General features: G+C 36.0%; 1 protein-coding gene across 2 annotated transcripts in view; it reads right to left on the bottom strand.

Annotated features, from left to right (window-relative positions):
• Positions 1 to 26,721, bottom strand: part of LOC145286340 (synaptotagmin-12-like) — a 323,763-nt gene that overhangs the window by 80,374 nt on the left and 216,668 nt on the right. For both annotated transcript variants that reach the window (XM_080135262.1, XM_080135263.1), the window contains 2 exons: positions 22,212 to 22,374; positions 2,594 to 2,729 (listed from right to left, as the gene is read on the bottom strand). In XM_080135262.1, coding sequence (XP_079991388.1) covers positions 2,594 to 2,729; positions 22,212 to 22,374 — 299 coding nt within the window. The remainder of the gene's footprint in view (positions 1 to 2,593; positions 2,730 to 22,211; positions 22,375 to 26,721) is intronic.

The following is a 26,721-nucleotide window of genomic DNA, read 5'->3' as shown; positions in this document are numbered from 1 at the left end:
ATATTCTAAACTTCGAAAACCAAATATTTTCACACTTTAAATGTTTAAGAAGATTATTGGAACAAAGTTAAAGATAATAAACGGAAATAATATACAACTAATTTATAGAAAGGACTTTATAACGTGACTTTACCAACATTCAAAGACATTGTTTCATGGCATCACTTATAAGAGACTAAAAGGACAATTACTCAGAGAACCTGATTTTTGTCTAAGAGTTGCAAGAAAATAAAATGTCACTATAACAAAAGAAAGAGAGCACGTTATCCAAAACAAAATGGTGGCCAATCCATTCAGCAACAAAAACAAAATGTCTACCGAGATGAAAAGTATTATTAATTTTCATTGATATGGCGACGATACTGATCTTCCTGAAAATGATTGTCAATTTGTACGAAATGTAACAAATGAGGACACTCCACTAAAATGCACGGATTTCAAAGTCTATCTTGGTATCCATTATACCATTTAATAACGAATTCATTTCCTCGGTAATGATAAACATAATAAAGATCAATTTTCAAAAATGGACAAAATAAGAATATTGTTGAATACAAGATATATTTAATATTCTTCTTAGCATACGGGTGTGTGTGCCGTCTAGTTTTCTTTCCAATCTTTTAGTGAGTGTCCAGGTTGTAGCACCGTAAACAAGGACAGACTCTACCACTGCCCTGAAGAACTGCCTTTTCAGTTTGTCAGCCAGTCTCGAAGTCCATACTGAATGTAACCCATCCAATGCGGTCCATGCTTTTGAGATGCGAATTCCGATATCTCCGTCTGTGGAAACTATGTTGTTGCCCAGATACGTAAACTCAGCGACTTCTTTCAGTGTTGATCCAACCAAAGCCCTGATCTCTCCTTTTATATTGAAAGTCATAAACTTTGTCTTATCCGCATTTATATGGAGACCAATGTCATTTGCAGCAACTTTATGGCAACCTACCTGCCATATCTAATACTATCAGAGAAAGACGCCTACGATTTGCCGGTCATTGTCTGAGGAGCAAGCATGCATTGGTGAGTGATGTATTGCTATGGACTCCACGACACGGACGTGCAAGCAGAGGACGACCTAGATCCACGTACATCCAACAAATAGCACACAACACCAACTGTGAACCTGAAGATCTGAGGCAACTGATGGAAGACAGCAAACTCTGGAGAGGAAGAGTCACATTGGTCCGGGTAAGGAGCCCATGATGATGATGATGATGTTGAGTACAAGACCGAGAAAATTGAACGATATAGGTAAAACAATAAGTTTGAAAGAGATTTGAGGGTTGTTTTATGGCAATCGTGCTCCTGATAAGCTAGAAAGCTACTTGATGCAAAGAGATAAAAATATTTAAATACTACTTCAAGATCCAAAATAACAAGCAATGCGTATTAAATAGATTCTGTCTCAGAAAACGGCAAGTCTTTCCCCTTTATCAGAAACATTCCTCATGGAATAGCAATAATAATCATCTGATTCATACGAAATGAATGATGCTCAACAACAACTGATGAAGCAACAACATTATAATATGTTTCGCTATCTCTAATTAGACCAGCTTTCACACTGACTTAAACATCTAATGTGAATGACTTTCATTTCTATACTCATGTTATTTCAGCGTTCAGCGATTACAGTGTCAAGTGTGAGAACCTTGCAATTGATGTTAAGCATTCAAGTATTTAAGCATAAAACTTTGATATATAATAATTATATGCATACATATATATGTATATATATACATTATACACAAATAGTACATACATACATGATGATGATGATTAAAACGTCTTGTTAGACGAGTGCCACTCCCTCAGACACTTAAAGTCCATGAGTCCAAAAATGACTTCCATAACCACAGGACCATTTTAATAGACAAATGCCTGAGGTAGCTTTGTACGACAGCTAATATCTCTCTCGGTTCAAAATGTTGAGATCCAGCAACAAGCAAGAGCAAGGTAGCCAGCAACAAGTTAAACTGCAGACCAGCTTAATGCGGGTACTGGTCTCCCACTTTATGGTTTTTTAAATCAGAGATTTGCTTCTCCTAGAAAGGTTGCCATCACCACGGCTTATGGGAGCCCTCTCCACCCCAACACACACATACTTACACACAAACACACACGGTGCTAGTTGGCGATTGACCCCGAAAAAGGGTTCATTCGCCCTTTGGAAGGTTTTGTTTTTAATCCTTCAGGGAGACTAGCCACCCTCATCACCAAATAAGTCTGGTGGGGGAACCAGTTTAGTCGCCAGTGACCCGACCATGAGGCAGGTAGTACTGGGTTATATGGTACCAGTAGCATATGACGTGACCTGACATAAACATACATACATATATACATACATACATACACAAAAATACTATCATACATACATGGATAGTACACAAATAATATTAATATATGTACATATATAATACACAAAAATACAATATACATATATATATAGATAGTACACAAATAATATATATATATATATATAGTACACAAATAATATATATATATATATATATATATATATATATATATATATATAAAATAATTATATACATCTATGCAAGATCCGTGCATACTGATAATGTATGACACTCACCTGTCATACTCTACGGCAAATTCCAGTTGTCCAATTTTCGAAATATCTGGCTGCATATCAAACACTGAACAGTCGGACGCGACACTCTCACATGATTCAGCCCGTTTGATGCCATGGCCAAGTTCATATTCAGAAGCTAAAGAATAGAAATAAAAAAAATATTTTAAAGCTTTGATTATGACACTTGTGAAATGTTGCAACTGAGAAAATGTAGACATTTTCAAAAGAAGAAGCGATCCATTCATTAGAGACGTGACATTTTAGTGATAAAAATGTGTTTGCAAACTTAGATTATCCAGACGAACAAAACAGGTTAGGATAATTAATAGGGATGCAACGATAAACAAATTGGCCGATTACCGAATACCAATTTATCAACTTTTGATAACTCTTCAATTATCGATTAATTAGTCGATTAACAGGTTTTCTAATGCCGACTTATCAGCACATTTTGTTGTCATAAATGGTACTAATATCAATGTAATTATATTGTAAATGAATGCAATTCAACTCTTGTTTTAGCTTGCTGGAAAAAATTCCCTGAAGAATTATGCACATCGTATTTTTAAATAATAGGCATGACATGGTGGTAACATGTAGCCTTTTGTGATTAGACTGAATTCGAGGTAAAGAAAGGTAAGCATCTGGAAATTTTCTCTTTTTTTCCCTTCTTATCGAATAAACATTAGTATTTTGTACGTGAAATCATTCAAAGAAAATTATTGGTTTATCTTTTACTTTTCATGTTGTGGAATTGCATGGTAAATTGCATGGTAAATTGCATGGTAAAGTGCATGGTAAATTGCATGGTAAATTGCGACGATGTGCGAACTGAAAATAAGGCATTTTTCATCAGTCATTTTTGGAGCCATGATACCATTTCATATATATTTTTGGACCCATGATAGCATTTCATATATATTTTCATTGTTCTGGTTTAAATAATTCATAATTTATTGAGATAAATTACTAATTAGATATCAGACATAAGTAATTTAAATACGTAAAAACTTAATTAAATATTGACAACAACTATCAATCATTATGACAACCAGTTTCTGCTGGAAGTATTTTGATGTGAATCCCAACAATAAGAATAACTCTGTCTGCAAGCAATGGCAGGCCATCATATCAAGGATTAGCAAATCAGAAAAAAAAAACTTTTACATGTTTTTTATATGTTAATCCATCTTGGAAAAGTTCATTCAGAAGAAGCAAAAGTTGCAATTAAGAAAAGGAAACACAATGAGTGTTCAGAAACAGACATTCCAGGAACAAATAAAAGCAACTTGCGAAACACCAAACTACTATAGAATCAATATTGGCCAAGAAGAAAATTTGGGATATTAATGGTTAAAAGAGATCCATTATCTGATAGAAGAAATACTTTCTGTTTATATTCGACCATATTCTGTAATATCTGACGTTGGACTTAATAGGCTTATTGCAAAACTTTATCAAAATTAAAGTATTCCATCAAAAAAATATGTCACTGCAAAAATAGTTTCAGATACAAAATTTACAAAAGTGAAAACAAAAATTCAATCATCTCTTGATAAAATCCGCAACATTTTTTGATTACAGATATTTGGATAACACTCCCTTTCTCAGTTTTACAGGTCATTGCCTCTTAAATAGCTTTGAACAGTGCAAAGCTGTGTTTAGACTTGTTCGATTCCCTGGTGCACACACAGGTGCGAAGAATAAGCGAAGAATTTTACAATGTTCTGAATGAGTACAAAATCTTCAATAAAGTTTTCTTAGTTGTGTAGGAGTCAAGAGCAAATATGGTTGCTCGTGTCAGGGAATGTGGTTTAGAATCACTATCATGCTACACACATACATTGCAAGTCTCAATAAATGACTCATTATTTTCCCAACCGGCTTTGAAGACAATCATTACAACTAAAAGAAATATAGTCGCTCACTTGAATCGCTACCCATTAGCAATTAGCAAATTAACTGAAATACAGGAGCAGCTTAATTTGCAAAAACAAACTCATGTGACCACACGATGGAATTCAGCAAATTATATGCTGAAAGGAATTTCGAACAATGAAAACTCTTGTAATGTATGCTGTTGATAATAATAATGAACGTTAGTACCTGATTGATAATAAACTAAAGTTCTGGGTTCAGGAGTGGCAAAAGAAAAAGGACTCCACGATCCATTCCAACTTCATGTACACATGCACCATGAGGACAAAAGTAACGCACACATTCACAATGCCCCGCTGTCAAATATTTGTTGTGCAGTTTTGGAGTTGGACGACATCGGAAAATACCAGATTCTCAAATATGTCACAGAATATTACATGTGACGTCAATCCTAAGCAGAACAAAGGATTTGAAGATGCTTTTGTGGGTCAAGGAAGAGACGAAACAACACAGACCAGATGCGTGTACATTCCTTTGCCGTCACTAACTGCCAAACCCCCAACCACGTCTCTGCATAACTGAGGAGCACGAGCTGTCAAAATAAAATATTGTTTTCATATCAGCTAAATGATTCGTCATTGTTATTAAAAATATACATTCGTACACTAATAAATATATGCTGATAAATATATACATAGATTTTCTACACTCGCACATAATATACTCACAACAAAGTCCACAAAGGAGTCCACACACTATAAGAACAAAGGTAATGCACACATAAGACAGTGGCGCATTGAATGTTTCTGTTCAGAGCAAAATTGAACCAGACTACAATATATTGTGAACTAAGTCACTACGTCATGTGAAGCTTTACCCAGTGTCTAGAGCAGGAAATTAATGCGATTTGAATGACAATAAAAATATTGAAAGTGTGAAACATTCATTAATCCTAATTCAGTCCCAGGCAACGTCAGGTCTCCTTACTAGAATATATATATAGGCGAGATCTTGAATGCCTACTAAACAGTACCCTTGAGTGTCTAAGGGGGTTTGTCAAGATAACCTGGCATGAAGCTATGAGGATTCTTTGTCCTACAAGTAAATCTTGATTAAATATTGAAAATCACATAGTACTTAAATAAGATCTCTTTGGTATTTGCTAACTCACACTGGCTTTTACAAGGAATGATGCACCTTCTCCAAATGGTGTTACCTCAAGTAACAGAACGAAGCTAGATGCTACACCAGACTAGATGAATTCTTGCCATGGAATCCAGTAAGACCAAGTGACTACAAGAAAGATATATATATATATATATATATATATATATATATATATATATATATATATATATATATATATATATATATATATATATATCATCAACGCTCTGATTTTCATCTGGCATCAAGTGAAATGAATGGCTCTCGTATTGGGAAGGTTTCATATTTTGACAAGCTTCTGGGCCTGTCCTTTATTCCTGATCTAAAATGAAACACGTACGTCAAGTCTGTTTCCAAGACTGCTGGAAAAATGGTGGGATCATTTTACTGCTTCAGTAGATATCTCACTCCTGATGCATTTCTCTACCTGTAAAAGAGCCAAGTGCATCCAAGGATGTAGTAATGTTGCCACATCTGGGCAGGAGCTGCTAGAAAAAACTTTTCCTTCCCTGTAGTGAGTTAAAAATAGACTTTGTAGCTTAGTGGGGGATATCCTTTTATTTTCCCTGCAACCTCTTTCCCACAGAAGAGACATTGCGAGCCTGTCTCTGCTTTATGCTTTTTTTTATGATAAGTGCTCATCTGAACTTTAATCTATGGTCCCCCCTTGTGTGACTTTCAAGAAAAACACTCGTCTAGTTGAAACCACTATCAATAATTTCCCCCACTCTTTATCTAAACCTGAACGTAGATTCCATGAACAAAGGTTCTTTCTTAGAACTGTACGCCTGTGAAACTCTGTTCCGTTTTTCTGCTTTTCAACTGACTATAATATGGTCGTCTTCAAGTCCAATGTGAATAAGTTCTTGATGAACTCTCCCCTTAACTAATCCAATTTACCAAATTTACACTACTAATGATTACTATGATATTTTCCTATTAATTACTGTACACTCATTAACCTTTATTTTCGAGTGGCCAGACTTTGATAAGTGGTGACTCCTTTGTGTATATATATATATATATATATATATATATATATATATATATATATATATATATATATATATATATATATATATATACACGGCATTGCTAGGTTGAAACATATTACCCAGCAAAGGATTTAGTCACATATTATTAAAGATACACCAAATATTCTAACGTTACGTATTTTTTTAAGTGCACCATGTGTTGTATTTAGGGAAGCATAAAACACCTATATTTTACTATGAAGATCAAACGAAAAATAACTCTAGTAGTTATAAGGTGAAGTAACTCTCATAGCCTTAATAAATAAACTTACTTCCGGTTTAAACGCAGCTGGTGTCAATTAATAATAATTAAAAATAAATTAAATAAAATATTAATCAAATTAAAAATAAATTAATGAAAGCAATTTTATGTAATATTTCTAAATAGAACGAAACAATTCTAACAAATAATTAATAACAGAGAGCTAATTATTAAACTAGATTTTCTTTAATGTAATATCCAAATGAGGTTACTTCTTGAATGTATATTTTGAATATATAGTATCATGCTGGAATAAAGGATATAAATTCCCTTTTCAGCATGAAAATTAATTTGTAGCTTTTGTATACATCAATCGAATTAAACAGACAGGAATATGACTTTATCATAATAGATATAACTTTTTACCTCAATTGAGAAAGAGAGAGAGAAACTCTTATACCTCAATTCATATTAAATGTCGGTGTGATTCTTGGCTACACACAAAGACGTTCCAAGATGAGCTCAACTAAGGCCAGAGCACATGATAAAACCTCATTTGGCATTATGGACGAAATTGGATGAGTAAGCATAGAAACAAGATTAAACAAGATTAACTTCTTCCCATTTGAAGTCTTCAAAGTCTTCAGAGAACTCATCTTCATATTGGATTACAAATCTCCAAGGAAATTGCATCAGATTTAACTAAATGTCACGATTTCTTACGAAATTCAGTGAAAGTGTCGATCAATGATTTTTCAAGCAACTGTTCAATAAATGTACACAAAGATCAATGAGATTGGCCAATGCAGGGACTAGATGCAAATCAATACTCTATAGATTAATGTGAATTGCAATAACGATACCTGTCCCAGGGCGAGTAAAATGAATTCTCCAAATAGAACAGTTTTAGATAAATTTTTATTTTGCCTTCTTACAAATATTAAACTCAAGGTAGAACGATAGCTGAAAGTCTTATTCTAATTTTCTTCCAAATTGTCAACAGACCTCCAGAATACATTGGTATTCCCACTGGTCGTTACACAACAAAAACCAGCCTTTGTCATGTGGAGTGAGGGAAAGAAGGTTTATATTATGTTGGAGTTTACTGTACGCTGGAAGGATAATGTTGCAACTGCAGAAAATATGGTAATCTACTGATTGAATGCCAGGAAAAGGGATGGAATATGAAATATTATCATTTAGCTGTGGCAGCTCAAGGATATGTTGAGCAAAAGGCTAATCAACCTACTGTGACATCACTTTTGTTGTATGAGCATAGAAATAAAAGAAAAAACTTTGTGACAGCAGGAAAGGTATCAAAGTGGATCCGAATAAAAAGGAACAATGAGTGTTGGAAAGAAAAGTAGATCCCCGCCATTTCAGAGGTTCAGTAGAGGAGTATTGGCAGAAAGTACGAAGTTGCTCCTTCTGATGATTGTGGTACTTGAGTTTAAGGGATCTTAAGAAGAAACAGCAATTCAGGAGATCTTGCTTCATTGATGTCTAATAAACTATGGATCAAATTCAATGCAAATCTGATAAATTTGCATTTTAAATGCGAGTTTGTGTCTATATTGCCCCCGCCTCGAAAAAACTTACTCCATAAAAATCGAAATTTCGTGAATATTTATTAATTAATGTCTAATATTTACTGTTAAAATTTCACACGAATAGAAAGTGTCTGAATTTCATAAAAAAGCATTTTCATTGCTATTTCACCCAAAACAAGGCATAGTGTCAGTTGGATGTAAAAGGCTACTATTTGGGACATACGAGGGGCGCACAATAAGTAATGCCTCTAACCCACTTCCAGTTATCTGACCTAGCTGAAATTTCGCATGTGAAATTATTTATATCTCTACGGGTTATGTGGCAAATTACAGCTCTGAACTAATTGCGGTTTCTGTTTTACATGTGTTTGAACTGAGTCAGGTGTGAAATGGAGCCTGTTGAATGTCAAGCAATGATCTGGTTTTTGTATTTGAAAGGACGCACACCACAGGAGATTTTTGATAAAATGAAAGAAACTTATGGTGATAATGCCCCATCATATGACCTTGTAAAACGCTGGCATCGTGAATTCAAACATGATCGGAAGTCTGTGGAAACAGCTCCCAGACCTGGTCGCCCCCCCCTTCTGATATTGATGAGGCATCTGTCCGTCAAGTTGAGGCTGCCATTTTGGAAGATGAGCGCATTATTATTCGCCAAATAGCCCAAGATGTCAAGATTAGTACAGGGTCTGTGGAAACTATCATTCATGACCATTTGCATATGCATAAGGTGTCTGTCAGATGGATTCCCAGGTTGCTCACACCATTCCAAAAGCGAGAACACGTTGAGTGCTCGAGGATGAATTTGGAGATGTGCCAAGAAGATGAGTCAATGTTTTTCAAGAGACTGATCACACAGGATGAAACCTGGGTCCATCACTATGATCCAGAGACCAAAGCCCAGTCAATGCAGTGGAAGCACTTGGACTCATCACCTTCAAAGAAGGCAACGGTGCAGCCCTCCGCTGGCAAGTCTTCTGCGACTAGGACGGAGTAGTGATGACAGATTTCCTAACAAAGGGTACCATAATTACAGGAGCCTATTATGCTTCACTTTTGAGGAAATTAAGGGAAGCTATCAAGATCAAGAGGCGGGGCAAGATCAGCAAACGTACCCTCCTCCTGCAGGACAACGCTCCGGTCCACAACTCGCATGTCGCATGATCAGAAGCACGGGCGTGTGGTTATGAAATCCTCCCCCATCCTCCCTACTCTCCTGACCTTGCACCCTCTGACTTTCACCTCTTCCCAGCCATGAAGTTGTTTTTGAAAGGAAAGCGTTTCCCAGATGATGCAGCCTTGATTTCTGAAGTCACGTTGTGGTTTGAGGATCAACCTGGGGTGTTCTACAAAAACAGTCTCCCCTCGTAATTTGCAGAGGCACTATGTAGGTAGGTATGTTACATATTAGCATTTGCCAAATTATCTGAGCAAGAAAATTATTATTATTATTATTATTATTATTATTATAGTGTAGTTTGAATCAAATTTGTTTTAAAGAGAAAAATGCAATTTAAGGACAAATATGCTTAAATGACGTTTAAGGAATTTAAATTGACTAGATTCTATAAAAAATAAAAAGGACTATTAGATAAATAAAAACAAATATGTTTTCAGAAAAATGAATGTGCATTAACAATAAGTTAGAAGAGTTGAAGTCAGTCGAGTAGGGCAGTCGAAGAAGGCCGAGTCAAGAAGTCGGGGAGAAGACACCGTGGAAGCTGGTTAAGTCAAGATCAAAATGTGAAGTGAAAACGTAATCTCTGAAATGTTGACACAATGTGTGAATAAATGTTATATCTATATATGTATAAAGTGAAAGTGTCTGTCTGTCTGTCTGTGTACATTTCCCTACACAATAACTCTGTCAATTTTCAGTCTACAGACTCGAAAGTTGATATTTTTTTTTTTTTTTTTTTTTTTATTACATTTTCACCCCAAACAAGGCAAATTGCCACTTTGGTGTAGGGGGCTACTATCAGGGGCAACAACTACTGGGGTACTATGTAGGGATTTGGGCAGCAAGGTGTCGGTTCACGTTACACTTGAACTTCTGCACGTCAGTACTGTTGGGGAAGCAGGGACCTGGAATGGAATTCCAGAGTCTTGCGGTTCTGGGGAAGAAACTATTGGAGTAAAAAGATCTTTTACATCTAGGGACCTCTACAGTGTGGGGGTGGGATCTAGTAGCCTGTCGGGTTTGTCGAGGGTGCTCGCGTCGTGGGGGCACAAGTGATTGCAGTTCATCAGAGCATTCACCACTAAAATACTTGTAGAACAGGCAGAGGGATGCAACATTTCGTCGATGGGACAGAGGCTGAAGCTTAGATGCCAGTTCAGGGCCTATCAGATTTGCGACTCTCTTTTGAACCTTGTCAAGGAGCGAGAGACTAGTAGCAGATGCACCAGCCCAGATGTGGCAGTAATACTCCATACATGGGCGAATGGTGGCCTTATAGAGGTACAGAATACTTTCGGGTGTTAGTAGTTTTCTAGCACGGTAGAGAGAGCCTACCTTTCTTGCAGCGGCCCTGGCAATGCCTTCAATGTAATTGTTCCAACTCATGTTTCCTGTGAACGTTAGGCCAAGGAGTTTGAAAGATGGACTCTCAGATAAAGAGTCGTTGGCCATTGCTATTGGTGGTAGAGAGGGTTTCTTGTAATTATTGAATGAAACTAGTTTAGTCTTGGCAGCATTGAACGCGACCAACCACTTTTGTCCCCATTCCACTACAGATTGGAGGTCTTCCTCTAGTGTTTCTGCCATTTCTTTAGAAATGTGTTCATTCGTCTTCCTGTCGTGTCTGCCATAGAGTGTAGTGTCATCAGCATATATACCCATCTCAGAGGCAATGTTGTCGGGGAGGTCATTTATGAATATCAGGAACAATAGAGGTCCAAGGATAGAACCCTGGGGCACTCCCGCATTTATATCATATTGTTTAGATGTGCGACCGTCGAGGACTACCTGGATTTTTCTCTTATCTAAGAAGGATTTAATTATGTTAAGTATTCTACCAGTGATACCGTATGATCTGATTTTACTGAGGAGACCCTCATGCCATACCCTGTCAAAAGCCTTAGATATATCTAGAGCTACCGCTCTGCCTTCCCCCGCTTTGTCCAGTGATTGGTATATACGTTCAGAGATCACGGTGAGGATGTCTGCTGTGGAACGGGCTTGTCTAAATCCATATTGTTTGTCAGTCAGTAGTTTAGCATCTGTAAGATGATGGACTAGAGCATGGTTAATTATGGTCTCAAATATTTTGGCAAAAAGTGGGAGGAGGCTAATGGGGCGATAATTTGATGGGTCTGTCCTTTCGCCAGAATTCTTGAATACTGGTACAACAGAAGCAGTTTTCCAACAGCCCGGAAAGCAAGCTTCATTAAGACATTTGTTGTAGAGTTTGGAGAGAACTGGAGCTACTTCGGCTGAGCACTTTTTTAATAGCACAGCTGGGATAAGATCGGGTCCACATGCTTTTGAGGTGTCAAGGTTTTTTATGATAGCATGCACCTGAGCAGGGGTGGTTTTCAGATCGTCTAGTGTGGCGTCTGTCCGCATAGGAAAGTCAAGTAGGGGGTGGTTGGAAGGGTCCAGTGTGGAGTTTGAGGCAAACCGACTGGCAAGCATGTTAGCCTTGTCGGTTGCTGAGGAGACAACCTCGTGATTGTTGGTTAGTGGGGGAATTGTTGATTGCCCATTATTTACTAGAATATATATATATACAGGGCATTGAGATTTGAGAAAATCTTTGTAATCCGTTTGGCTGTCAAGGGGTTAAAGTTCAACGATTTGACCTTTGAGAACTCTACCAAACTCCTCTGACAATTTCGGGTCGAAACACTTGAGATTTTAGATATAGGTTCCTTGGACATGGATCTTACTTAATAACTTGATTTGAGCCCAAAATAATAAATGTTAAGGGGTCATAATAGGGGTCAAAGTTTAAAAAAATTTGACCTCTGTGGTCTCTACCAAATTACTCAGACAATTTCTGGTTAAACATTTGAAATTTTACATAAAGGGTATTCAGAGATAGGGCAAGCTTTTTAATCGGTTTGAGGCGAAAATTTGAGCTACCAATATATAAATCTATGTATGTTTGCATGTCTGCCTAAAACTTTCGACAGAGGCGACAGAATTTCACAAGATCAGTATCGTTTTGAAGCTCGACCCTTCAGACGACAAATAGCGAAAAATTGGCTAAAAACTTTTTCACCCTCAACTAGGCACTTTTCTACAGGGAGGGGTCTCTTTTTTCGTCGATATTTTCGAAAGTCATCCCCTCTTTTCGATGGTCTAGCCTTAATTTAAACCTACGTCACTTCCGGTTTGGCGGTGGTTGTAACAGCAAAGACGTCACGTTTTTTCTTCCTTCGATGTATGGTTTCGAGCCTGCCTTCCTACTACCACATTTTTTTTTTTTGCTCAACACACACCTCCAAACACCCGGGCAACGCCGGGTATCCATGCTAGTGAAATATAACTTTGTGTGTTGTCATTTTTCGAAGAAACAGGTATATGAATTCGTCCCGGTTGTTATTGTAATATTAAATGTTTATCGAACTCTTAAATGTTTACAAACTTTGTCTATTATATAGACTGTTGTTATTATATACACACCTTCGTCTCAACCAAAGAACATTTATCTAACTCTCTAACTCTCTATCAATGGAACATTGTCCCCTCTCATCGTTTGAAGTCCCCTCATGAACAAGTATTTGTTATCCCCTCAAATAACATGTCGACATGTCCACGTCATCGCTTCAGTCCAGCTCAAACAAAACATTAATCGATAATTTGATACCCCGCTATCCAACAGCTGAGCAGCAAGATGTTTGTTTATATTACACTTGAACTTCCCCATGTCAGTACAGTCGGGAGGGAATTCCAAAATCTAGCAGTTAGTTAGAGGGAAGAAACTATAGGAGTAAAAGGCTTTCGGGCATCTAGGGATCGCTGCTGTATAGAGGTGAGATTTTGCTGCTGGTCGGGTATTTACGTTGAGGAGGTACATACCTTTGGAATTCGTCAGAGCACCTTCCATTAAAATACTTGTAAAATAGGCAGAGGGATGCAACATTTCGTTGATGGGATAAGGGTCTGAGTTTGGTTGACATAGTGGGACTTATCAGGCTGGCGATTCTTTTTTGAACCCTGTCTAGGAGAGAAAAGCTAGTAGCAGATGCACCAGCCTAAATGTGGCAACAATACTCCCTGCATGAGTGGATGGAGGCCTTGTAGAGATACAGGATACTCTCAGGTGTAAGTAACTCTCTAGCATGGTAGAGGGAGAGTCCATCTCCTTCGGAGCAACCTTGGCAATGTCATCAATATATTTGTTCCAACTCATATTCCCTGTGAACAGTGTTCTGCCTCTTTTGTATAAAACTAAATTTGGACAACTTAAGCCTAGCAGCTGTGTCCCAAGATTTATAATGATCGGTTAATTAGTCTTGGAATGAATCCTGAAAATACAAGTATATAAACATATAAAATAACTTGAAAAAATAACTTGAAACGAAAGGTAATGTTTAATAAAATAACTTGATAAAAATTCAATAGTTTGTTACTTTTTCGAAAACAAAGCCATTCAATTGCCTCCGTGAAATTTGCTGTTGGAACCGTGATTGACTAACACTTATATCTACTATTATGGCGGACCGTCATGTCTGGTCAGTATTCATTTATAACGTGGTAAATTCCCTGGATCGAGCTGTCCCAACCGCTCCAGTGTGAATAGCAAGGCAAGCACTAGTAATTACGTTTCTGCTGTTCCTCAACCACAGCTGGAATTATTGGTATTTTCAGGCGCCACATTTTTTAACTTTCTATTTCAAAACTTTGTGTTTTGGGCGCTTTATTTTTGAAGATCTTCAGAAACTATATAAGAAACTGACAAATTCTTTTTATTGTTTTATTTCCTTGTTATTAAAAAACAATGTCAATCAATAAGAAATCTTGCGATAGAAAGGACTTATGATATTTCATATTTCATTTTATTAGTGACAAAAAACATCTTAATGCATCCATGTAAATGCTGGAAAACACATTTTTATAGGTGTCTTTCGTACAAGTACTTTTACTTGCTATTTTTTCTAAGTAATTTTAAGTTCTATAATTCTAAAATTCAAATGTTCTGATTAAAGCTGGAAACACCTTTGTAATTTTGCCCCAAAGTCAAATTAATTCTACTCTGGGTTCCAAATAAATTATTTCGAAATTCTTCGTGTACACATTGTCGATAACTTAGTGAATATTCTTTTGTTTGTCATTGTCGATTATGTCGGACCACCCACGCGTAGAGTTATATCATTATTTTGTTGGATAAAAAGAACAACATAAAATTAAATACTGTGGAGACAGAATGTATGAAAGAAGAGACAATAGGAAAAACTAATTAAACACAAGAATAAATTATCACAAACAAAAATTTAACTGGTTTCCTTTTGACTCGTTTTGTTCACAAATTTTGTATCTACTGTATTTCTATTTATATCTCGAAACCGGTTAAGTTCTTGCTTGTGATAATTTATCCTTGTGTTTAATTTGTTTTTCCTTTTTCTCTTTATTCACACATATATATTGCTATATGCATTTTGTTATATGCAAGTGGGATAAAAAATATAAACGCATTATTTTACATATGAGGTTAATAGCTGCATTAAGAATGACGAATTGCGGAGGATAATGTCAAGTTTTGGCAGTTGAGAACACATCAAAGGTAAGAGTTGGCGCGAATTGCGGCGTCAGTAAAAAGAAGTCCTGCCAATTTTCATTTAGATTACAGCGTATATGCAGGCTAAATAGAAAATTGTCTCAATATTCCAATATTTTGCTTTATTTCTATTTTTAGCATAATTTGAACAAGGGCATTTGAGGATGTTGCCAAGAGAGTGCTGCAATGAAAGTGAACTCCCTCTACCATGCTAGAAAATTACTCACACCAGACAGTGTGCAATATATTTACACAGCCACAATTTATCTGAGCTGGTTCATGTAACACTAGTCTTTCATGCTCACACTATCTAAAAAAGAAAAGTCTTAAATCTTATGACTTGTAACATTCTAAAAACTTGTTAAAAAAGGTCTGGGCAGACTTTTTAGTATATTTGGATGATTCGGACTACTGTAACGTTACCCATCAAGTTGTAGGCTCAGTCGCAAAGTAGACAAAAATAGGAAAGAACTTCAACTTGCTTTTTCCCATTGTAACAACATTTTTACCTTATTCTCCATCCACACATAACTTCTCAATACGACTGTTACGTCACCCACGTCTCTAAAGTGATTTCGAACGTCACTCATGTCTCTAACATGATTTGGAACATCATCCACGTCTCTAACATGATCGTCTTCTCTAACGTGCTCTTTCACTTTTTTATAGTCTTTTTTTTTTACTAGTGATGTCATTTCGCACACATCCTCACACTGTTACACAACTATCCTCTCTGCATGACCTGGTGGTGCAATGAATAAACAGATTAAGTGACAACCAATTCCAAATGAAAATCTTCTGGAGGCTGAAGTTTTTAGAATGACTAACACTATAATTCAATTTTTGCGAATTATTATTTTGTTTTTGTTTTTTTGTTTTTCTGTGAAATGTTATGATGCTACGACGTTCATGAAAAGAATAATTTTGCTATTTTTCTTTCGTTCATGTTTTTTATCAAACCAAAACGACACTTTTCTGTTGATTTTGATTCGATTCAATTGCTGACACAAAACAAAATGGACAAAAAATTCTCTTTAAAGTTGCGTTTGCGAGCAAAGATAAAAAAAACTCGAAATGCAATAAAAATGTCACAGAATCCAACAAAGCTCCAAATACCATGGCAACGGCAGAGTTATGAACAAACACAAGATGCGAAAGAAATGAAATTAACACAATCAAAATGAAAGCTAATTTTTCACACGTGCCCAGGAGTATTTCAGTTCACAATTACGCGCTCATAAACACGTGCACAGGAGAGTAGGTTAATACCTCCTTCTCACCAAATGCAAGAAACCTTATAAACTGTTACCATCCTCTCCCCTCACAAAAAAAATAATTGATGAGATCAACTTCGAATGAATCGATATTAAATAATCATGAAACGTCAAGAAGGATGGAAAAAACGAGGAACAAGAGCACTAACCAAACCTCCAAATCGCAAATTACGCAGCTTTCACAATAATGCGATGTCATTTGCGATGGTTATTGACAAAGGTGGAGAGTAATGGAGATCTGGGAAAACTTGTTTTCCCTCAGACCCCAGAAACACCACCGGTTATCATTAGTGATTAATCACTGATGATAACTGCTGTGAGAACTCCTAGTGAGTAAATAATAATAAATTATTATTATTATTATTATTATTATTATTATTATTATTATTATTATTATTATTATTATTATTATTATTATTTACCAATAATGATACTACTAATATTAATAAAAAAAAAAAAAAATAATAATAATAATAATAATAATAATAATAATAATAATAATAGTAAGAACGCTAAGAACAATACGGAAAATTCTGAAAAAAGAATGGAAAAGATTGGAATCAGAACGATGGCTGAGAAGATAGAACGGATAACAATAATGAAAACGGCTGCAATATTAAAGAAAACCCTTGAATGCGGAGACTAATACACGTAAGCGACAGGTGAGTGGTGGACATTCAGAAACCGTTACAGATGTAAAACGCAAAGGAACATCACATGGAATCATGAAAACTGAAACGGTTGAATTGTAAATTAACCTCCTGCGTCATTGCCTTCCCTTTTTGTGTGTATGTCACCATAAACTGAGTCCACATCAAATAAGAGAGAAGGGTCAAAGAGGAGAGAAAGCACTAGCCAGACCTCCGCATGATGAGTGCAAAAAGGACTGGGACTTTGTGGAGGCTTTCTGCAATCGAAAGGAGATCGATGATCGTCATTGGTTAGCGGCTGTTCAGCTGCAAAAGTTATCAAAAGAGGTGGAGAGTACTGAAGATTTTGAGAGACCTCTTCTCACTAAGACTCCAGAGAACACCAAAAATTGTTCTCAAATAGAAATCTTTGATGATTGTCGGTGTGACTACCCCTACTTAGTAAATAATCTCTATATTAATGCGATAGCGTGTGTGTTCTTTTGTGTGTCACACTTACATCCGGGTCGTTTAATTGTTATGTTCTTCTATTTCTTGTCATAAATAATTTTACCAAGAATTCTTCATAAGTTTTAGTTTCGGTTTCGACTATAGTTGATGGCACTTAAGTCGTCTTTTTTATATATAAATAATTTTATCAAGAATTCTTCATAAGTTTTGGCTTCGGTTTCGATTATGGCTGAAGGAACTCAAGTTATATATATATATACATATATTTTTTTCAGAAGTTTTTATTTTGGTTTCGATTCAAGCTAATGCACGCAAGTCATATGGATATATATATTTTTTTATTTTTGAAATCGCAACTTTATAATATATAAAAATCGATAGAAAATTAACTCTATAATAATATATACGAAATCTGCAGGAATTAAACTATCATATTTAAGCCTGCTTTACGACCAAACTTTACTGGGGATTCGTGCTAGCTTAGATAAATACTTTTGCAGTTTTAACAAAAAAGCTATAATATCAGAGCATATCCATTTACACTGAACATCTACGGAATGCCAACATGAATATATTACGTATGAATGAGTCCCCTGTGGAATTTCCATAGGACCGGCTAGTAATAATAATGAAAACCGCCTTTATATAACAAGAAAAGAAGGTTGAAAAAACTGACATGAAAGACTGTTAACATTATATTGAATTGCTATGATTAATTAAAAATTCAGCTATTGTCATCCATCCTCCCTACACGATGATCAGATGATCCTCATCATTTCAATAGATGAGTATCTTTCTATTATATATATTATTTATTGTATGGCATCTTTTCCTTTATTCTATCAGAGTTGTATTGCATTTTTCTATTATATTCTTTTAAAGTTGTGTTGTATAGCATCGTTTTATTACATTTTTCTATTATATTCTATCATAGTTTTATTGTATATTATCTTTCTTATATATTCTATCATGGTAAAGTATTGCATTTTTCTTTTATGTTCTATTATAGTATTGTATTGAATATTTCTATAATATACTATTATAGTATTGTATTGAATATTTCTATTATATTCTGTTACTACTGTATTATATTTTTTATCATATTCTAATATAGTTGCATTGTAAAACAACTATGGAAGGCAGTAATTGCTGCGAATACAGTTAGGAGATTCAGAGTTCCTATCCCGTCACAGTTACTACCTGACGAGGGTCAGACGAATAGTTGTTCGAAACATCGTGAAACAATAACTAAAAGATGGGGGTAAAAGTCCACGAAGCGAATGGTTTTAATTGTTTGCCTTCTTTCTCACTACCCCTGCTTCGTTTTAATTAGCTTCAAATTGTTTCAACTTCCAAACGTAATATGTTTATGTGAAAATAAACCCTCAGTTAAAAATGACAACAACAAAAAAAGATTGTCCTTCACCGGCACCAGCACTAATATTCATATAAAATCAGAGAATGACGGAAATAATATAGTTTTTCATTTATAAATTCTCCTTTTTGATGACCCGAAGAAAAAAAAATACATAAGTTTACTTTTTACCAAATTCATTTCAGGCAACTTATGTTGTCGGACTTGCTATTTGCTTTCTCATTTTATTGAACAACCTGAAATGGTTTTGTTTAGGAGTTAGGAACACGCAACGTGTTTTTATTTGCTAATATTTATTTATTTATATATAAATGAATACACATTTATATATAAATGAATACACATTGGTGTTTATTGTGGAGTGGAGAATGTTTTGTAATCCATACAATTTTCGGTTCGTAGGAAGAATCCCCAAATTTTTAATTAATTTAAGTTACTCCAGACAATGCATTAAGCCGCTTGATGTAAAGAGCGAAACAAAAACGAAAGATGATTATCACAAAGACAATGATGTCTAGTTACCTTAGCCTTGAAAAGACTAAGGCTTTAGGTAGAAAACAGTCGGTAGGGAGAGAGTTCCACAAGTGTGCTGTTCTTGGTATGACGATACGTCCCCGTTGAAAGGGAATTTATCCTCGAGACGCATCGTAAAATAAAAACGTGCCGTAGAATTATCACGACCAAGTAGCACTTTACACCGATCTGGACAGTAACTTCGTCGTGGAATATTCTCATGAGATTCACGTTTGACGAATTACCAGGCAATGAATAACGGAACAACACGGCCATATATATCTATCATACACATGTCATTTATTATGCGTTAAAATTCAACAACTAAGACAAAATATTGAAAGGGAATAATAATTATAAAAGAAAACATGCAAACGGTGTTCATCGGGTCAAAAAAAAAGGTGGGGTACAACGGTAAAGAAAACTGTTCAGATAAACATAACCTCTTTTCTTTCCTTCCTTTTTATCTTCATTTGTTATCCATGTGGAATAATAGTTGAGCCATATGAGGCAGTAGAAATTATTCAAAGCAAGAAAAAAAAAATTCAGTCCAGCAAGTCGACATGTATGAAGTATGGGTGGTGAGACAATATTGAACGATACTTAGCCGTGAGGACGTGCATCTAACCGATGGTTAGGTATCCGATAAAAGTCAATGTTCCGATGTTATAGTGTGAGGAAGTCCCGCTTCGCCAACGTGCGATTCGATGTCCTTCGAAGTTAGTTTATCCACTTGTCTTTCCTCGTTTTTCCTTCTCGCTTATTTCTCAACCACCAACGTAAGGACATCTCATTCCCACATATCTGAGCCAAGGTGCATTCGTAGTTTTGATGTATTCCCTTTTCGGATCCAAGAATAAGACTTAGTCTTGAGAGGATCACTATTTTACCGTATAAATCACGTTGCTGATGTTCATCGCGTCTTTTTGTTGTCCTCACCATTCGGGAATGTATCCCATTCCAATATCTCTGAGCCAAGGTGTATTCGCAGTCTTATTCCCTTTTCGGCTTAAGGAATGAGATTAAAGTTGAGTGAGCTTCCAATTTACGGAGCGAATTATGTTGGCTGGTATCAATCGCATTTTTATTGTCGACATTCATTTGACTATGTGATTAGCTCCATTTCTTTAGACTGACTCCCTTGTTTTTTTTTGTGTTTTTTTTTTCTCGTGCGTAATTCCCGTTAAAAGTTTTTTCTCTTCCTCTTTTTCCCGCACGCTGCTTCGTTTGGGGTGGAGGTGGGGTTTTTCTTCATGGTTTGACGAATGACTTGGTGGAAAGGGGATGGGGATGGGGTGTCTAACTCGCTTCCTTTTATGGGTTCACGTATGGATATTTCGTTGCTGAATGTCTTGATAGCAATGAGTAGGGTGAGGGGTGTCTGACCAACAGATATTCAAAATAAAATTTAAGGAGAGGAGGATGGCCACTTCTGCAGTATGCACTGTTTTTTGTGACATTGGAAAAAAGCAATTGTCTTTGGTCAGTGAAGAAGAAATTCGTTTAGACTGGTCACTTTTTTGGTGAGCTACATTTTCCTAACATTAAAAAACGACCTTACGTTTAGCTCTGATTCGTGGGGAAGCAAGTAAATAGAGACACCTATATTTCAAGAATTCTGTTAAAGCTAACATTATTACAACTTTGTTCACTGGAGAATCGTTGTTTTGATTTTTTGGTCTTATGACGCATCAACTGCTTTCTTGTCTGATGGCAGTTAAATTGCAAAGTGATTCCAACGAATGCTAAAAAGCAAATGACTTAAATTGCTTACCTTCTTTCTTTCTCAACTTTGTTTTCTTCCTCACTTCTTAAAGTAAGTTTTCATATAAACATATGCACTCAAAATATTTCCAACCAATAGAAATCGTTTCAAGCCTCAAAAGTAACACGTCTATGTGAAAATAGTAAACCACTGCGGAAGTTAGAAACTCCTATCAAACAAACAGCCAAAAGTTAGAGACAATGAGAACTCTTAAATTAGCCACACCTTTAACTTTACGCCTCTATCCTGCCTTTGACTGGAAGAGGCAGAAGGATTCTATGACTCACGTATCAACATTCATCAACTCGTGCACATCCATACACGAACTAACAAGAATAATGTAAACCTACACACACACATACACAATGCCACGCTGCCAAATATTCACACATATATATATATATATATATACTACTTACACACGCATATTTACACTATACAATTCTATGTAAGCCTTCTGACTACTAGCACAGTTTTCTTATAAAAAAATACGCGTTTATATAAATGATCGAAAATAACTTTTATATTCTTATTTCTTGTATAAAAATGTTTTGTTATAAATTTTTGTTTTTCTCAATTTTTCATTTACAAAACTGTTTATATTTTAGGTAGCACTTACTACTTGGTGATCATTCTCTTAATGTTTAATTTATTTCTATTTTTATTATGTACGTATCATTCTTTCATCATTCATTTTCTGCCTTCGCTAAACATAACTTTATACCAAAATAAAATTAAATGTTCGTGTGATTCTTGACTAAACCATATGAGGCTATCGTCATTCAAAATAGGCTCTACCAAAGGCATGAACCACGGCACAAACTAAATGTAGGTTCCAATCGACTTGGGAAGTAGGTGTGGTTTTTAGTTCAACATTTTGGAAAGTGTTCCTCGTCTACTCTCCGATTCTGGAGTACAAAACAAAAAATAAAAAAAATAAAAAAAGAACGCATTACGTTTGACAAATTATTGCTTTTTAATTAATATATTTACGATGACACTAACAATAATTAAACTAAATAAGGTACTGACCCATTGAAGTTGATGGTAAAGAAGTTGGACTTCCTGTCGGGCTTGGTTCTTCTCGTGGTGGTGAATGACCTGCCATATTGATATATTTTGGATCACTTTGAAGTGTGTCATATTGAACAAACTTTCCACTCGTATCCAAGACAAAATCATTTTCAGAATTTACCTGGAAAAAAAGAAAAATATGTAAGATAGAAAATTAAATAATTATCGACTACTACTAATAAAGAAAAATATGTGCGTGTGTGTGTGTGGATGTGTGTGTGTGTGCGTGTGTGTGTGTGTGTGTGTGCGTGTGTGTGTGTATACATGATGATACTCCCGTCAATTTTGACATATGAAGTCCACAACAATAACTAAGTTGTTCAGAAATCGACACGGATGATTTTTTTATAGTGGTGTAGGCTTTGTGCAGAACCAACCACACTTTTGGTACAGCTTTTTTTCTTTTTTTTTTTTTTCTTACCTCCACCCCAAATAAGGCATATTGCCACTTGGACTTAAGGGGTTACTAATTGGGGCCATGCCTAAGAAAGGTTATGATGTTGGTTTATGCTACATTTGAATTCTACATATCAGTACAGTTATAGAAGCAGGTAGCAGGAAGGGAATTCCAAAGTCTAGCTGTTCTAGAGAAGAAGCCATTAGAGAAGCAAGCTTTCTGGTATTTAGGGACCTCAACAGTGAATGGATGTGATTTTGCTCCTAAGTGGGTTTGTTGGGGATATGTACGTCGAAGGGGAACAAGTGCAATGAGTTCATCAGAGCACATTCCATTAAAATGCTTGTCAAATAGGCACAGGGATGCAACATTGTGGTGATGAGACAGGGGTTGGAGCCTAGTTGACAAAGTGGGACCTATAAGATTGGAGACACTTTTTTCTACCTATCCAAGAGGGAGAGACTAGTGGTAGCTGCACCAGTCCAGATGTGGCAACAATACTCCATGCATGGGCGAATGGTGGCCTTATAGAGGTACAGGATAATCTCAGGCGTGAGTAGTTTTCTAGCACGATAGAGGAAGCCCACCTTCCTTGCAGCAGCCTTCACAATGTCCTCAATGTATTTTTCCAGTTCATATTGCCTGTGAATGTGAATGAGGAGTTTGAAGGAAGAATTTTTAAGTAGGGAGTTATTTGTCATGGATATCCGTAGTTGGAGAGGTTTCTTGTAATTTTTAAAGGAGAGCAGCTTAGTCTTACTCACATTAAATGTTACCTTCCATTTACGGCTTCATTCCACTATGGTCTGGAGGTCATTTTCTAATGATTCAGCCATTGTCTTAGATTTGTGTACATCCGTTCTTCCCTCATACATGTTATAGAGTGTTGTATCATCAGCAAATATACCCATCTCGCATACAATATTATCAAGGAGGTCAGTAATGAATATCAGGAGTAACAGTGGTCCAAGGGTCGAGCCCTGAGGCACTCCTGCATTAATATTCTGCTGCTTGGATGAACGTCCATCAATGACAGCCTGGATGTTCTTTTTGTCTAAAAAACATCCAAATATATTCTGTATTCATTCAGTTATATCGTATGATTTAATTTTAATTAGCAGCCTTTCATGCCAGACTTTGTCAATAGCCCTGTATATATCGAGAGCTACAGCCCTGATTCTGCCTGTCTTATCTAGTACATTGTATATGTGTGCAGAGATGAGTGTTAAAGTATCTACAGTAGAATGATATTATCTAAATCTGTACTGTTTGTCAGAAAGAAGATTAGTTTTTGCAAGGTGCTGGACTAATGCTTCATTAGCGTCTCAAATATTTTAATGAAGAGTGGGAGCAGATTGATAGGACGATAATTGAGAGGGTCGGTTCTTTCACCAGAATTCTTGTACACTTGTACAACAGAAGCCATCTTCCAGCTATTAGGGAAGTAAGATTTCGCAAGGCATTTGTTGTAGAGCTTGGAAAGTACAGGAGCTAGTTCAGCTGAGCTTTCTTAATTAGTATAGTAGCAATGAGATCAGGCCCACACGTCTTAGAGGTGTCTAAGTTTTTTATGATATCGCAAACATAAGAAGAGGTAATATTCAGATCAATTGTGACTTTCATCCGCATAGGGGAAATTGGGACAGAGTAGTTTGTTGACGCATCGATTGAGTTGAAGGCGAATCACTGGGCAAGCCATTCCGCCTTCTCAGTTGCCATGCATGCAACGTTCTGGGTGTTGGGTAGTGGGGAATTAATGATGGCCCTTTATTTACTACACTATTATAGATTTTCAGAAATCACGCGTTCCTATCTTCTGCAATTTTATAGTTATTTCAGCTTGACTGTTTTGGCTGGCTGTTGCTATTTCTCTCTTACAATGATTTCTAGCATCTACAAATTTTTGCCTATTTGTATTTGACTTATGATGTATGAACCGGCAGAGTGCGTGCTGTCTTTGTGCAATAACAGCTGCACAATCTGTAGTCAACCATAATATATCCTCTAAATTCAAAAATACAGAATTGTTGTAGAAAGGACGAACAAATACATTAGAAGTAATTATCTCCAAACTTGAATCGTCAGAACAACGATAGGTTAAAGGTCTGTCATTAATAAATCCTTGCAAGTCAGACAAGACCGTTAGGAGTTGGAAATAATCCAACCTTTTTCGTCCAACCATCTTAAAAAGACAGTTCTTAATCACCTTAATTAATCTTTCCCACACCGCTCTATAGATATGGTTTGATGTTTGATGCGATAAGTGTCATAATTTTTCTTAAACTCATCCGACAAATAAACTTGCTTTATCAAGCCACAACCAGTTATAAATGAATGAGTGTTGTCAGAATGTGTTAATGCACTCCAAACATATTAAAGAATCTCAAAATGGCAAATACCACCGAGCGAACAGACATGTCAGGCACAAGCTCCAGATGAATGGCTCTGACATTAAAAGATGTAAATATCAATATATACATTTTCTTAGTTTCTACACCTTCCTGAAACCACAAGCGACCGGTAAAGTCAATACCAGTACGCAAGAAAGGCCTAACCAAGTTAAGCCAATGCTTGGACAAATTAATAACCTTGGGAGACTTAAAGGACAGAGAGTTTTACCTTTTACAGACAGTACAACCAGAGATTACTGCTTTGATGGCCTGTCTGGCCTTAGGTAACCAAAATCCTGAGAGGCGCAGCTTGGAAAGAGTTGCAGCTATTCCCAAATGTTTGCATCTAACATGGCAATTTATGAGAATCAAACAAGTCACATGATATGATCTATGCAACAAAATAGGATGCATTACATCTTTGGAAAAATAGATAAAGTTGTCAGTTCGTCCATGAGAACGTATTAACCCTTAACTATTTTTCAAATAGATTGAATTTAGATATTAACGAAGGGAATTCTTTTCCATGGCCCAAAATTGATTTTCAGTAAGCCTGAATAAATAAGATCTGGCCTAAAGACTAAAATCAAATCGATGCCTTTTTAGTTTAAATATAAATTTAAAAAATAAAGTCAATATTCTTATCAACTTATTTAAAGAGGAAAGTCTTTCTACATTAATTACAGAAGGATAATTTAACTCATCCTCACACCTAGTGTATGCATTAGTGAGTATTTTATTGGTCGGGCTAACGCACTCCAAGCCAAAGGTAGGCCAGTTCAAGTTATTTCTCTTTAACCAGACAGGACCTTTCAACCAAAATTGTATCTCCCTTCTAAATTTATTTAAAGAGATGCCTCACATAACGAAGTCTGCGGGATTATTTCCTGTGTTGACATATTTGAACTTAACCTTATATCGCCTGTTACGTAAATCAACAATCATTCTTTGAAAAGAATTCTGACAAATCGACACTTCGAGTTAATAGTATCAGACAGAAGCCAGTATAACATGACTTGAGCATCCACGACTTTAATGAGTTCACTCAACATTTTGGAAGAGAACATATTAACCAGCAGAGAAAAACGTGTTTAACACACATAAACACATAATAATTCCAATGTGTGTAAAGTCCTCTTAACAGGAGGAGCTACATTTGCCTCGGCAAAAATTAAATCAGCTTCACCATGCTGATATAGATATTCAGCAATACCAAAAGATTTGAAGCATCGCAAAATAATATCAAGACCTGTTGAACTGAAAATTTCGAATACCAATTAACTTTTGATAAAGATTCTTCCAAAAGACCAAAATACCATGCAGAACATTCAGGTCATAGGAAATCCCGAATTATCTGACCTCTAATAGTTATAGGTAATACCAATCCTATCGGATCAAAGATGTCAAGACATTCCTTCCAACTATGCAAAAACTTAATTTCATCTTGTTAGATAAAGGATCGTGAAGGTAACTTCAAATCTTTTCATATGTATTTCTATGAGAGGAGTAATTCATATTATTTGGATTCATCTTGAGTGTGAGTTTTGCAACGTTTCGATCAATGTAACCTCCGACCGTCTTCAGATGTATCTTGTCAAACTCGGGAGTGTTTCTGCCAAACTCGGAAATTTTGACGGAATTTCGAGTGGAACCCTTTATTTAATTCACAAGGGTAGCGTGC

Source organism: Euprymna scolopes, chromosome 10 (assembly GCF_053919585.1).
Source record: "Euprymna scolopes isolate OS-2025 chromosome 10, ASM5391958v1, whole genome shotgun sequence".
NCBI lineage: Eukaryota > Metazoa > Mollusca > Cephalopoda > Sepiida > Sepiolidae > Euprymna > Euprymna scolopes.
Note: the sequence above shows the minus strand (reverse complement) of the source record. Positions and strands in the feature narration are given on the sequence as shown.